Source organism: Hyperolius riggenbachi, chromosome 2 (assembly GCF_040937935.1).
Source record: "Hyperolius riggenbachi isolate aHypRig1 chromosome 2, aHypRig1.pri, whole genome shotgun sequence".
Lineage (NCBI taxonomy): Eukaryota > Metazoa > Chordata > Amphibia > Anura > Hyperoliidae > Hyperolius > Hyperolius riggenbachi.
The window spans coordinates 358,846,048-358,860,670 of record NC_090647.1 but is presented as its reverse complement, the minus strand read 5'-3'; the positions used below and the strand labels follow the sequence as shown (position 1 = coordinate 358,860,670).

At 42.7% G+C, this 14,623-nt stretch overlaps 1 protein-coding gene across 2 annotated transcripts in view; it reads left to right on the top strand.

The window, feature by feature from the left end:
- The window catches only part of SYCP1 (synaptonemal complex protein 1), a 228,512-nt gene that overhangs the window by 33,353 nt on the left and 180,536 nt on the right, over positions 1-14,623 (top strand). For both annotated transcript variants that reach the window (XM_068269681.1, XM_068269680.1), the window contains exon 6: positions 14,042-14,109. In XM_068269681.1, coding sequence (XP_068125782.1) covers positions 14,042-14,109 — 68 coding nt within the window. The remainder of the gene's footprint in view (positions 1-14,041; positions 14,110-14,623) is intronic.

The following is a 14,623-nucleotide window of genomic DNA, read 5'->3' as shown; positions in this document are numbered from 1 at the left end:
TAATAGAATACATCTGCACACCCTAATAACGATGGCGTGCCTAAACAGGATAAATAAGCCACATGAATAGTAAAGAGCATAGGATCCTGTATATATAGACTGCACCACCAAAATAACCTAAAAAATGCAAACTTTATTGAACAACAGTTTAAACACTAAAAACAATTAAAAGTGTTACCGAAACACCAAAAACACCCCTTTTAGACACGATAATGCTCAATAATGAATATCAACAACAGTGCCTCACCTCAAGATATACAGATAAGCCTTGTGTTGCAAAAAAACCCATCCAAACTGGGGTTCACACAGGAGCCTCAAATGGACAGTGAGAACCCGGGTTCGCTCAATAATTCGATAAATTCCTACCTGGTATCCAAAAATCAAAGTGCTAGTCCTCAATGTGCAAGAAAAACATGCAATGCTGGATATAAAGTAAAGAGAGAATGAAGGGAGACGATATGCTCATAGTCATGTCCAAAAAAGCAAAAAGTGTAAACTGGAATGGATGATCAGGCATATAAATGGTATTAGGTGGATAAGTATTACATACTGTACCAAAAAAAACGATCCCGGGTGAAGGAAGGTGTAGCAGCAGAGAGTCCGGGCAGAGGGAGGCACAAGAGTGTTACTTCAATGTTGTGACGCAAACACTGTAGAATGAAGTGCCAAACCAAATTTACTACTGGATGATAATATGACATCATCATCCAAGTGTTACTGAATGGTGACTATAACAACACTGCCTGTGGCATCACTGTCCCTGGGAAAATGCAAAAAAAAAAAAAACACAGATGCTGCCTTACCTCTAAATAATTGAAGGTCCTGGTCATGCATATAACCTGGTTGCCTTATGCCTGCCATCAGAAAGTTAAGCCAGGGGCAGAATATCCTTCCCATCAGCATAATTCTACATGAAAAATTAATGTTATCTTACAAGACCGTGTCTTTAGTGTCCACTTTTGGGCTCTCTGAGCCCTATTAATGATTTGATCCAGATCATGTATTTATGTAGTCAGTATTCTATTGCTAAGGTACTGTATCAATTTAGATGCTCAGAATAGTTCAATTCCATTTGACCTTTGGACTTTTCTGGCAACGGCAACATTTGGCATTGCTTAAAGTTGATCCGAGACAAACATTTGCTGCCTTCAGTTTTCTGCCCCTTACATATAGTTTTTTGAGCATTCTTCCCCCAAATGCTTTTTTTTTTATTTTATTTATTGCTTAATTGCATGTAAATGAATGTATCCACGCCCCCAGGAATTCTGAGTCCCATGCTGCAAGTGCTCATGTTAGCTCAGCCTGGGAAGGAGGAGGCTTTTGCTGAAGCATGCACAAGATTTTAGAGGCAAGGGGGCGGAGAGGGGAGGATAGAGGAGTGGAGTTTTCACAAGCTGAGGGGTGGAGATGCAGGGCAGCTTGCATATGTACTGATGACAAGCAGAATATAGCTGCTCTCATTGTATCACAGGAAGAAATAATAATCTACTGTTGAAGCTGTTTGCAGCTATATGTACTGTGTGCACCATTTAAACTTTAGATCAGATATATAGACAAGTTACTTGCTATAGTTAGTTTTTCATCTTGGATCCGCTTTAAAGATGTCATGGTCTTGTCAGAATTTGGCACCACAAATCGTCATCGCGATGAAGCAGCCTGCACAAACCACACTATTGGATCATTAATCGATCCAGGAAGGTACTGAAGGCCTTAAAGTGGAATTATACTCGCAAAACTAAGATTTCATTAACTACTTCTAGTTATTTGAAAGAATATTTGAAAGTATTCAATGGGCTCGATTCACAAAGCGGTGATAACCCAGTTAAAGACTTTAGGCGTGATAACCATCAGTTTAGGCATGATAAGTTTAGGCATGCTAAGTTTAGGCATGATAAGTTTAGGTGTGATAAGTTTAGGCATGCTAAGTTTAGATAAGTTTATTACGCGCGCAAAGTCCCGCACGCAAAGCAGCGCCATTAAACTCTATGCAAAGTGCACCAGACTTTGCTAGCGCAAAACTTTTGATCAGCTGTGCACTGTGGTGCTAACCCAGTTGGTGCTTAAACTTATCACGCCTAAAAACTTATCACACCTAAACTTATCATGCCTAAACTTATCACACCTAAACTTATCATGCCTAAACAGAGTTTAGGCGTGATAAAGGGCTTTTCACCACGGTGCTAACTGTTAGCACCGCTTTGTGAATCAGGCCCATTGTGTGTAAAATCAATTACTTTTGCTGCAGAGAGCAGTAAAAGCATTCTTTATCTGGACATCGGTAAAGGCAAGAATGTTCCTGTGCTTGTGTCTTCTCTTTGCCTCCTCCTTTTCTGCTGAAGTGACTCAGCTGTTGTCAGGGCGATGTGCATATTCAGGAGAGGCAAGGGGGCACGTTGAAGACACAAGCACAGTGAGATTCGTGCCTTTGTTGATGACCAGAAATAAGCAAGCTTCTACTGCTCTCTGCAGTGAAAATATACGATTTAACACACAAGCAACACTTGGAGATGCTAGGGGGTACTAAACTCAGGTGGGGGAAGCCTATGGATTAGAAAGAGGCCTCCCTCGTCCTCCCCTTCAGCCCCTTTCCAGCAATGGGAGCCCTGAAAGTCCAGCAACATGGGCTTGTCAGTGCTGTGCACAGGCACCCTAGCAGCTTTTTTCGCTTGAGCTCCGGCAGAAATAGCTGAGCCCAATGGGGTCTATGCAACCAATCTTGCCAGAAAACCAACATCACTTCAAAGGACCTATGTGATAAATTTGCCCTCTTCACAGACAAAAAGTCTCATCTATATGGTCTGCCCTTAAAGGAATACTTAAGTCAAACTGAAAAAATGACTTTTACTCACCTGGGGCATCCCTCAGCCCCCCGAAGCTGGATGGTGCCCTCACAGCCCCGCTCCGACCGTCCTGTCTCCGCCGGCGGCTACTTCCGGGTTCGGCGACAGCCGCCGACAGGCTGGGAACGTGGCTGATTTTCCGCGTTGCCTGCTGCTATTATCACCCTCTATGCTGCTACCGCTCCGACCGTCCTGTCCTCGCCGGCGGCTACTTCCGGGTTCGGCGACAGCCGCCGACAGGCTGGGAACGCGGCTGATTTTCCGCGTTCCCTGCCGCTATTATCACCCTCTATGCTGCTATAGCGTATATATATATATATACGCTATAGCAGCATAGAGGGTGATAATAGCGGCAGGGGACAGGACGGTCGGAGCGGGGCTGCGAGGGCACCATCCAGCTTCGGGAGGCTGAGGGATGCCCTAGGTGAGTAAAAGTCATTTTTTCAGTTTGACTTAAGTATTTCTTTAACCACTTCACCACTGAGGGGTTTTACCCCCTGAGCACCAGAGCAATTTTCACCTTTCAGCGCTCCTTCCATTCATTCGTCTATAACTTTATCATTACTTATCGCAATGAAATGAACTATATCTTGTTTTTTCCGCCACCAATTAGGCTTTCTTTAGGTGGGACATTATGCCAAGAATTATTTTTTTCTAAATGTGTTTTAATGGGAAAATAGGAAAAATGTGGGGGAAAAAATATTTTTCAGTTTTCGGCCATTATAGTTTTTAAATAATGCATGCTACTGTAATTAAAACCCATGAAATGTATTTGCCCTTTTGTCCCGGTTATAAAACCAGTTAAATTATGTCCCTATCACAATGTTTGGCGCCAATATTTTATTTGGAAATAAAGGTGCATTTTTTTCAGTTTTGCGTCCATCCCTAATTACAAGCCCATAGTTTATAAAGTAACAGTGTTATACCCTCTTGACATAAATATTTAAAAAGTTCAGTCCCTAAGGTAACTATTTATGTATTTTTTTAATTGTAAATTTTTGAATTTTTTTTTAATTACAAAAAAAAAAAAAAAGGGGAGTGTGGGAGGTAATGAGTTAATTTTTTGTGTAAAAATCATTTATTTGTATGTGAAAAATGTGTAGGGTGTAGTTTACTATTTGGCCACAAGATGGCCACAGTAACTTTTTGTTTTAATGTGACCTCCAAGCGTCCTTCCGGAAGCTTGGAGGAAGTATAAGGAGGCTGGACACGTGAGTTTTTTCTCACAATGATCGCGCTGCCCATAGGAGAGCAGCGGATCATTGTGGGGCTTAGATCAATGAACGGGAATGGATTTTCCCGTTCATTGATCTCCGGGCGAGCGGGCGGCGGCGTGTTTACTAGCGGCGGGCGGCGTGTTTACGAGCGGGAGCGCGGACAGCGTCGGGAACGCGGAAAGTACGGATTTCTCCGTCCCTGGGGGTTAAAGGATGGAAAAAGGGACGGAGAAATTCGTACGGGCGGGGGTAAAGTGGTTAAATCTACATCAACAAGCCACCTGCGCAGTAGAACAAACCCGATCAGGCTCTGATCAATAGGGTTTTTCTCTGACAAATAAAACTATTTTGAAATCTGTTCACTTTCTCAGGAAACAGGACTGAATTTGAAATAGCTCATTTGCATAACAAATTATGTCTTAAAGCGGACCCAAACCAAACATTTTTTTGATTCAAAATATTTAGTTGCACTACTCTGACACATACAAAGATAAATAAACACTCCTTCAAGCCTATGAGCATTTCAGTGCAAGCTTTTCACCCTCCTCTTTTCATAACTAGGGTTATACAGGTGGCAGCCATTAGCAATTCCTCCTTTGTTGGACACCATCTACTCCACCAGTTTGCCGGATTCTGTCCCGGCAATATGAAAGGAAGGGAGGGGTTCCTCCAATAAATGTAAAATATTTTATATTTGTCATCATGCAGCTGAAAAAAGGCTGCTATTTATTATTATAATTTAGAAAATTGATTTTATTTCTGAAATCTTGTATTTTTAACCATTTAAGCCTCCTGGACGTAGCAGCTACGTCACCTGTCAATCACCTATCAATCACCCCCTGTCACTGCCACCCATCAATCACCCCCTGTCACTGCCACCCATCAATCAGCCCCTAACCTGCCCCTTGCGGGCAATCTGATCACCCACCCACACCAATAGATCGCCCGCAGATCCGACATCAGATCACCTCCCAAATCCATTGTTTACATCTATTCTCTCCTCTAAACACCCACTAATTACCCATCAATCACCCCCTATCACCACCTGTCACGATTACCCATCAGATTAGACCCTAATCTGCCCCTTGCGGGCACCCAATCACCCGCCCACACCTCAGAACGTCCTCAGACCCCAGCCCTGATCACCTCGCTAGTGCATTGCTTGCATCTATTTCCCCCCTCTAATCACACCTTGAGACACCCATCAATCACCTCCTGTCACCCCCTAGCACACCTACCCATCAGATCAGGCCCTAATTTGCCCCGTGTGGGCTCCTGATCACTCGGCCAAACCCTCAGGTCCCCCTCAGACCCCCTTCCGATCACCTCCCCATTGCATTGATTGCATCTATTTTCCCCTCTAACCGCCCCCTGAGACACCCATCAATCACCTCCTGTCACCCCCTAGCACTCCTATCCATCAGATCAGGCCCAAAACATCCTGTCATCTAAGAGGCCACCCTGCTTATGACCGGTTCCACAAAATTTGCCCCCTCATAGACCACCTGTCATCAAAATTTGCAGATGCTTATACCCCTGATCAGTCATTTTGAGAAATTTGGTTTCCAGACTACTCACAGTTTTGGGCCCGTAAAATGCCAGGGCAGTATAGGAACCCCACAAGTGACCCCATTTTAGAAAGAAGACACCCCAAGGTATTCTGTTAGGTGTATGATGAGTTCATAGAAGTTTTTATTTTTTGTCACAAGTTAGCGGAAATTGATATGTATTGTTTTTTTTTTCACAAAGTGTCATTTTCCGCTAACTTGTGACAAAAAAAAAATCTTCTATGAACTCACCATACTCCTAACAGAATACCTTGGGGTGTCTTCTTTCTAAAATGGGGTCACTTGTGGGGTTCCTATACTGCCCTGGCATTTAAGGGGCCCTAAACCGTGAGCAGTAGTCTAGAATCCAAAGGCCTCAAAATGACCTGTGAATAGGACGTTAGGCCCCTTAGCGCACCTAGGTTGCAAAAAAGTGTCACACATGTGGTATCGCCGTACTCAGAAGAAGTAGTATATTGTGTTTTGGGGTGTATTTTTACACATACCCATGCTGGGTGGGAGAAATCTCTCTGTAAAAGGACAATTGTGTGTAAAAAAAAATCAAACAATTGTCATTTACAGAGATATTTCTCCCACCCAGCATGGGTATGTGTAAAAATACACCCCAAAACACATTATACTACTTCTCCTGAGTACGGCGGTACCACATGTGTGGCACTTTTTTGCACCCTAAGTGCGCTAAGAGGCCCAAAGTCCAATGAGTACCTTTAGGATTTCACAGGTCATTTTGCGACATTTGGTTTCAAGACTACTCCTCACGGTTTAGGGCCCCTAAAATGCCAGGGCAGTATAGGAACCCCACAAATGACCCCATTTTAGAAAGAAGACACCCCAAGGTATTCCGTTAGGAGTATGGTGAGTTCATAGAAGATTTTATTTTTTGTCATAAGTTAGCGGAAAATGACACTTTGTGAAAAAAAACAATTAAAATCAATTTCCGCTAACTTGTGACAAAAAAAAAAAATCTTCTATGAACTCACCATCCTCCTAACGGAATACCTTGGGGTGTCTTCTTTCTAAAATGGGGTAATTTGTGGGGTTCCTATACTGTCCTGGCATTTTAGGGGCCCTAAACCGCGAGGAGTAGTCTTGAAACGAAATTTCTCAAAATGACCTGTGAAATCCTAAAGGTACTCATTGAACTTTGGGCCCCTTAGCGCAGTTAGGGTGCAAAAAAGTGCCACACATGTGGTATCGCCATACTCAGGAGAAGTAGTATAATGTGTTTTGGGGTGTATTTTTCCACATACCCATGCTGAGTGGCAGAAATATCTCTATAAATAGACAATTGTGTGTAAAAAAAATAAAACAATTGTCATTTATGGAGATATTTCTCCCACCCAGCATGGGTATGTGTAAAAATACACCCCAAAACACATTATACTACTTCTCCTGAGTACGGCAATACCACATGTGTGGCACTTTTTTGCAGCCTAACTGCGCTAAGGGGCCAAAAGTCCAATGAGCATCTTTAGGCTTTACAGGGGTGCTTACAATTAGGCACCCCCCAAAATGCCAGGACAGTGAACACACCCCACAAATGACCCCATTTTGGAAAGTAGACACTTCAAGGTATTCAGAGAGGAGCATAGTGAGTCCGTGGCAGATTTCATTTTTTTTTGTTGCAAGTTAGAAGAAATGGAAACTTTTTTTTTTTTCTTTTTTTTGTCAGAAAGTGTCATTTTCCGCTAACTTGTGACAAAAAATAAAATCTTCTATGAACTCACCATGCCTCTCACTGAATACTTTGGGATGTCTTCTTTCCAAAATGGGGTCATTTGAGGGGTATTTGTACTATCCTGGAATTTTAGCCCCTCATGAAACCTGACAGGTGCGCAGAAAAGTCAGAGATGCTTGAAAATGGGAAAATTCACTTTTGGCACCATAGTTTGTAAACGCTATAACTTTTACCCAAACCAATAAATATACACTGAATGGGGTTTTTTTTATCAAAAACATGTTTGTCCACATTTTTCGCGCTGCATGTATACAGAAATTTTACTTTATTTGAAAAATGTCAGCACAGAAAGTTAAAAAAATAATTTTTTTGCCAAAATTCATGTCTTTTTTGATGAATATAATAAAAAGTAAAACTCGCAGGAGCAATCAAATAGCATCAAAAGAAAGCTGTATTAGTGACAAGAAAAGGAGGTAAAATTCATTTAGGTGGTAGGTTGTATGACCGAGCATTAAACCGTGAAAGCTGCAGTGGTCTGAATGCAGAAAAAGGCTCTGGTCCTTAAGGGGCGAAAAGACTGTGGTCCTGAAGTGGTTAATAAAAAAAAAACAAAAAAACACAAATATTTACCTAAGGGTCTAAACTTTTTAAATCCCAATGTAAAGATGAAATATTCTATTTTTTTTTATTATAAGCTTGTAAATCGTGATGGATGCAAAACGGAAAAAATGCACCTTCATTTCCTAATAAAATATTGTCGCCATACATTGTGATAGGGACATAATTTAACCATTTACTGACATCCTAACGTATTAAAACGTCATGCTTACCGCTATTAACAGCAACATGACGTTTTAATACATCCCGCGTTCCCGCCGATGCTACCGCCGTGTGTGCGCTGCTACTGCCGCTTTTTCCATCGGGCTTCCGTGCTGGGTGATTGGGGAAGAGGGCCGAACGGTCCTCTACACAACCGCAGTGCCTGGAGTGAATGGACGTGACCGCGAACAGCGGCTACGTCCATTCACAATAACAGGAAATGTAACAATTAAATAAAGTGAAGGAAAAAAAAAAAAGTGAACATTTCCTATGAGTGTTCACTAGCGCCATCTTGTGGCCAAAACGTACATTACACCTACAAAATACATTCATTTTCAAGTACATACAGATCTTAATAAAATTACACTTCCAACCCCCCCAAACAAAAAAAACACTTGTAAAAAAAAAAAATCAGCTAAAAAAAATAAATAAATAGTTGCCTTAGGGACTCAGCTTTGTTAATTTATATTTTATGGGGGGAAATTAACACTTATATTTCAAAATAATATACTGTCGCCATACATTGTGATAGGGACATCATTTAAACTGTTTAATAATCGGGACAACTTGGCAAATAAAACGTGTTTGTTTTATCCACAGGAGAATGTTTAATTTTAAAACTATAATGGTTGAAAACTGAGAAATAATGATTTTTTTTCTTTTTTTTCTGTTGTTCTCATTAAAACGCATTTAGAATAAAAAAATTCTTAGCAAAATGTACTATCCACAAAAAGCCTAATTGGTGGCGAAAAAAACGAGGTATAGATCATTTTCTAGTGATAAGTAGTAATAAAGTTATTAGGGAATAAAAGGGAGGAGCACTGACAACTGAAAATTGCTCTGGTCCGTTAGGATAAAAACCCTTGGGTGAACTGGTTAAAGGGTGTAATAACAGGGACAAATGGGCAAATACAATACATGAGTTTTAATTATGGAGGCATGTATTATTTTAAAACTATAATGGCTGAAAACTGAGAAATAATGAATTTTTTTCCATTTTTTCTTATTCTTCCTGTTAAAATGCATTTACAGTAAAGTGGCTCTTAGCAAAATGTACCACTCAAAGAAAGCCTAATTGGTGGCGGAAAAAACAAGATATAGATCAGTTCATTGTGATAAGTAGTGATAAAGTTATAGGCTAATGAATGGGAGGTGAACATTGCTCGGATGCATAAAGTGAAAATGACTGAAGGCTGAAGTGGTTAATTTGGGTCTACTTTAACTAGCTAATGAAAAAGTTCGCCTTACCAATTAATTTCACCCAATTTTCCATTGCTCCTGTTGCCTACAATGTATCTTGGAGCCGCTCAATCCCATACACAGCCTGGCCGCTGCTGTGTTGAGAGAGATTGACGTGTTTCATGACTTTGGGCTCAATTCACTAAGATCATGCTAGAGATAATAAGGCAAGAGAAAACTTACCTCCACAGGTGAGAGAGTTATCTTACCTCTTCATTCCTTAAGTTACCTCTCCTGTAGTTAATTTACCTCCTCTGTAGTTAATTTACCTCCTCTGTAGTTAATTTACCTCCTCTGTAGTTATTTTCACATGCAGCTAATTAACAGCCTGTCTTTAACTCTGGAGTTATTTTAAGGATTGGAGAGTTAATTTAAAGACAGAAGAGTTAACTTTAGGCTTGCCTGAGGTAAAATGTTTCCTGAATACTACATGCCTTATCACCATGGTAACAGCTCTAGGAGAGTTATGAAAGACAGGAGATAAGTTTAGTGAATTGAGGCCTTTGTCACTAATTTGGATCAGTAGAAACCATGGAAGATGCTGCGGCTATAAAAATCCATCATAATAATCAGCTGACTGGACTGCTGGCAAATTCAGGAGCTCAGTTTAAGACTAGCTCACTCCTGTACTGGTATAGATTCTGTGGCATCACAGAGTGCTAGACAATCTTGGTATTGCTGTATTACCCACATTTATGTACAGTGCTGTGCATAAGGTAAAGGCAGTTGTGAAAAATGCTGGAAATTAAGAATGCTTTCACTAATAATATAATAAACAGTACTTTGTAGGATTATAGTCAGATGTATGATTGACAAATTATACCAAGCAGGTGCTTGTGAACACAGTTGCTTTAAGTGGGTTGAAACATAGTTGCAGATTTATAGGCTTTATCAATACTAATGCAAGGGAAATTGAAGAAAAACTGGTGCAAAGTAGTGAAGATGCCAAGTTCAAAAATTCTGATTGGCCACTCTAAGCAGCTTTGTACCTGTTTTTCACTTAGATTAAACCAGCTGTGTAGTAGGCTTAGAAGTAGGCTAGGTATAGTCAAGATCTGCTACCAGGGAGAAGTTTAATTTCACAGGTCATACACCATGACAACACTGAGCACATCAAGAAAACACAATGTATTTATATTACTGCAATAAGCTCTTTCTCAGGCAAATATTTAACAGATATTAAACAGCAGACTGGGGTTTCAAGATGCAGTTCAAGCTCTTTTGAAGAAGCACAAAAGAAAAGGGCAACATCAAGGACAGTAGATGCAGTGGTTGGCCAAGGTAACTTAGTGCAGCAGTTGAAAGACACATAAAAAATTACTTCCCATCACAATCACATGATGTTCAGCAGAGCCATTAGCTCAGAAAATGTGTGGGATCCATCTATTGTTCAGGAAAGTTTCAAAACAACTGAAATTTGATTCCTAAAGTTAAAGTCTCTGTCAATCTGTGCACTCAAGCTGCGCACAGTGTTAGAGCTAATAAGGTCTGAGTTCCCTACCCTCAGTGGTGCTGACTGAGTCTGGATTAGAGGCAAAAAGAGATAATTTGCATATTTAGTAGTGGTTCATTGTGGGTAACCACAAATGTTCACTTAACCTCCCTGGCGGTAAGCCCGAGCTGAGCTCGGGCTATGCCGCACAGGGAGATATCTCAGCCCCAGGTGGGGCGATTTTCACAATGTAAAGTGCTGTGCGCGCAGCTAGCACTTTGCTAGCTGGGCGCACAGCTCGATCGCCGCCGCTCTGCGGCGATCGCCCGCACGCAGCAGCAGAAGAGGGCCCCCCCCCAGAGCCCTGCGCTGCCCGGACCAATGAGTTCTGGGCAGCGCTATGGGCTGGATCGAGTGCGCCTGACGTCAGGACGTCGGCTGACGTCCATGACGTCATGCCGATCGTCGCCATGGCGACAGGAGAAGCCAAACAGGGGAACGCGTTATATACGCGTTCCCCTGTTTGCTATTGTTGCCGGCGGCGATCGGACTAGAGGGCCACATGCGCCCTCTAGTGGTGTTTCATGTAGCTACCACTCTGGTAGCTTTACATGAAACAAAAAAAAAAATTTAAAAAAAGTTTTTTTCATCATTTGAAAAAAAAAATTAACCGCCAGGGAGGTTAAAGCTGAATTATTACAAGCAAACAGTTTATCAGCGCCAAGGAAATAGAACATATGATCGCTGCCGCGAATGAACAAAGTCCAAAGTTCACAAAATTAGTATTAAAGAGAACCCGAGGTGGGTTCTAAGAACACTAATTGCACACAGAGGCTGGGTCTGCATATACTGCCCAGCCTCTGTTGCTATACTGATCCCCCCACAGGCCCCCCTGCGTTCTGCTTACCCCCCATAAATCATACGCCGAGCTGTCGACACGCAGTGTGTTGCAGCCGGCTGTTTACCTTCCATATTTCACTCTCGCCGCTCCCCCGCCTCCTCCATAGCTCCGGTCCCCGCCCGCGTCCCTTCCCTCCAATCAGCGGAGAGGGAAGGGACGCGGGCGGGGACCGGCTCTATGGAGGAGGTGGGGGAGCGGCGAGAGTGACAGATGGAAGGTAAACAGCTGGCTGCGTGTCGACAGCTCAGCGTATGATTTATGGGCGGCACAGCAGAGCGCAGGGGGACCTGTGGGGAGGTCAGTATAGGAACAGAGGCTGGGCAGTATATGCAGACACAGCCTCTGTGTGCTAATTGCGTTCTTAGAACCCACCTCGGGTTATCTTTAAGAAGTCAGCACAGATCAAAGTGGAATAAATACAGTCAATAAAACTTCACCACGGTGATATTCCAACCTCACATGGTCTCGTGGCCAACCATCACCAGAAAAGAGTAAGAGGGGCTGACCAGCTGCCAACAACCCACATTATAAGGTTGTATGTCTTGCATTCAGTGGTAATCTTAACGAACCTCGAGCAGATATGTATCTAAACTTCCACCACTCCCTCACTCCGAAATATGGTATGGTATCCAGGAAGGCCAATAAACTTCTAAACACAACAAAAACGGCAACTCTAAGTGTAAACCGTTTATTGTAAAAACAATCGGTATAGAGTAGACCGTAAAAACAAGATTAAAAACAAAGACTTACATACAGGGCCCAGGAACTGAGAACCCCTAATAATAACTTGCGCGTCTAAGCTGGTCCACAGCCAATAAGACATTAACCACTTAACGACCGCCTAATGCCGATTGGCGTCGGCGGGTCGTTAGTGGTATAGCATGGAAACGGCCGCTCGATCGAGCAGCCTTTCCATGCCAGTTCACGGAGACTGCCTCCGTGAACAGTGTGCAAGCCGCCGATCGCGGCTCGCACGCATAATGTAAACACGCGGGGAAGGAGTCCCCGCTGTTTACATCACACGGCGCTGCTGTGCAGCAGCGCCGTGACGTAGATCGGCGATCCCCGGCTTCTGATTGGCCGGGGATCGCCGGCATCTGATAGGCAGAAGCCTATCCTATCAGGCGCAGGACGGATATCCGTCCTGCGCCGCTCAGAGGAGAAGGGAGAGGGAGGGAAAGCAGGGGAGCCCGGAAACGCTGCGGAGGGGGGCTTTGAGGAGCCCCCCCCCCCCCCCCCGCAAATCAATAGTAGCCGGCGGCGATCAGACCTCCCCTGCAGGACATCCCCCTAGTGGGGAAAAATGGGGGGGGGGGGGGGAGTCTGATCGCCCTGCCACATTCCTGATCGGTGCTGTGGGCTGTAGAGCCCATGCAGCACCGATCATTACAAACTAGCGTGGTCCTTAAGTGGTTATGCCTCCTGTCTTCTTTACTTTCCTAAAGCTGAATTATTGCAAGTTTCCTTCTGTTTTAAGAAGGCAAATCACACCAAGCATTGTTTTTTAGTAGGAGGGCTTTTCGGACTCTTTTAGCCCCCTATACATTCCTAGTGGTTTGGGTCACCCTGAGCTGCTTGGTTACTCTGTTGTACTGGTCCAAGCCCTATCCCATACAGCCATATCAATCCCTGCGATGTACTGATGAGGGCCAAAAGCTCAAAACAGGCTGTCTACATGTGGGGTTGATGTGGCTGTGTAAAATTAAAAGCTATAGGCTTGCTATACACCAGCAGTTATGGATGCTTTTCTGGCTTACAGGGGCAAAAAAGAGATAATTTGCATATTCAGTAGTGGTGCATTGTGGGTAACCACAAATGTTCACTTAAAGCTGAATTATTGCAAGTTTATTTCTGTTTTAAGAAGGCAAATCACACAAAGCATTGATTTTATTAGGAGGGCTTTTCGGTCTCTTTTAGAACCCTATACATTCATAGCGGTTTGGGTCACCCCGAGCTGCTTGGTTACTCTGTGATAAAAATGAGAACTTTTTCTTGTTGACCATTGCCTGGTAATTTTTTTGATGAAGAATTAGAGAATGTTTTTGCTTTGAGGACTGGTGTTTGCGCCATTGTCGTTTCAGTCTGCATCCACCTTTCTTTAGCTCATACATATCTGTCACTGACAGATAGGTAGTAGGAAATAACTCCAGTTCTTATAACATCTGATGCTTCAGACTTCTGAAATAACATGTTTTATTTTACTACAGTGTAAAAGTAGCTATACCATAAATTCTGACTTGCGGTATTTTCTAAGCCGGGTTCTGTCTTTTAGGGCATTTAACTTATCAAATAATTTTTAATTCTAGAAGACAATTTTCTCTCTCACATTTGTTTTTCTATTTTTTAGATTGAAAATGAAAAGTTGAGACTAAGTTTGGGAGATGTAAGAAATGAAAATGAGGATCTAGTAAACCAGTAAGTTTCTGTGAATATAAACTGCAGTGATTTCTGTGTTGATCATCAAAGGTAGATTTTTAAATGCTGAAGTTAACACTGTGATCCCGGTTAGCAATTGTGTATGATATTAGCAATGACGTAGCTAGGAAGAATAGTGTCCTGGGCAAGCTCTGATACTGCGTGAAGTGGAGAGTAATAATGCCTGAAGTGAGGCCCAATATCAGACAGTACGTCATGAGCACCCCCCGCCCAGTCACCTTCAGACCCCAGTAACAGCACCTCATGGCAGCCCCCATAACAGAATGCCCCTGTAACAGACAGCGTCCCTTGAGATCCCACCAGTAATCTACAACCTTGCAGAAACAGACAGGTCCCCTTAAAGTGAACCTGAGGTGAGAGTTATATAGAGGCTGCCATATTTATTTCCTTTTAAGCAATACCAGTTGCCTGGCTGTCCTGCTGTTCCTCTGCCTCTAATACTTTCAGCCATAGATCCTGAACAAGTATATGCAGATCAGGTGCTTTTTACAAT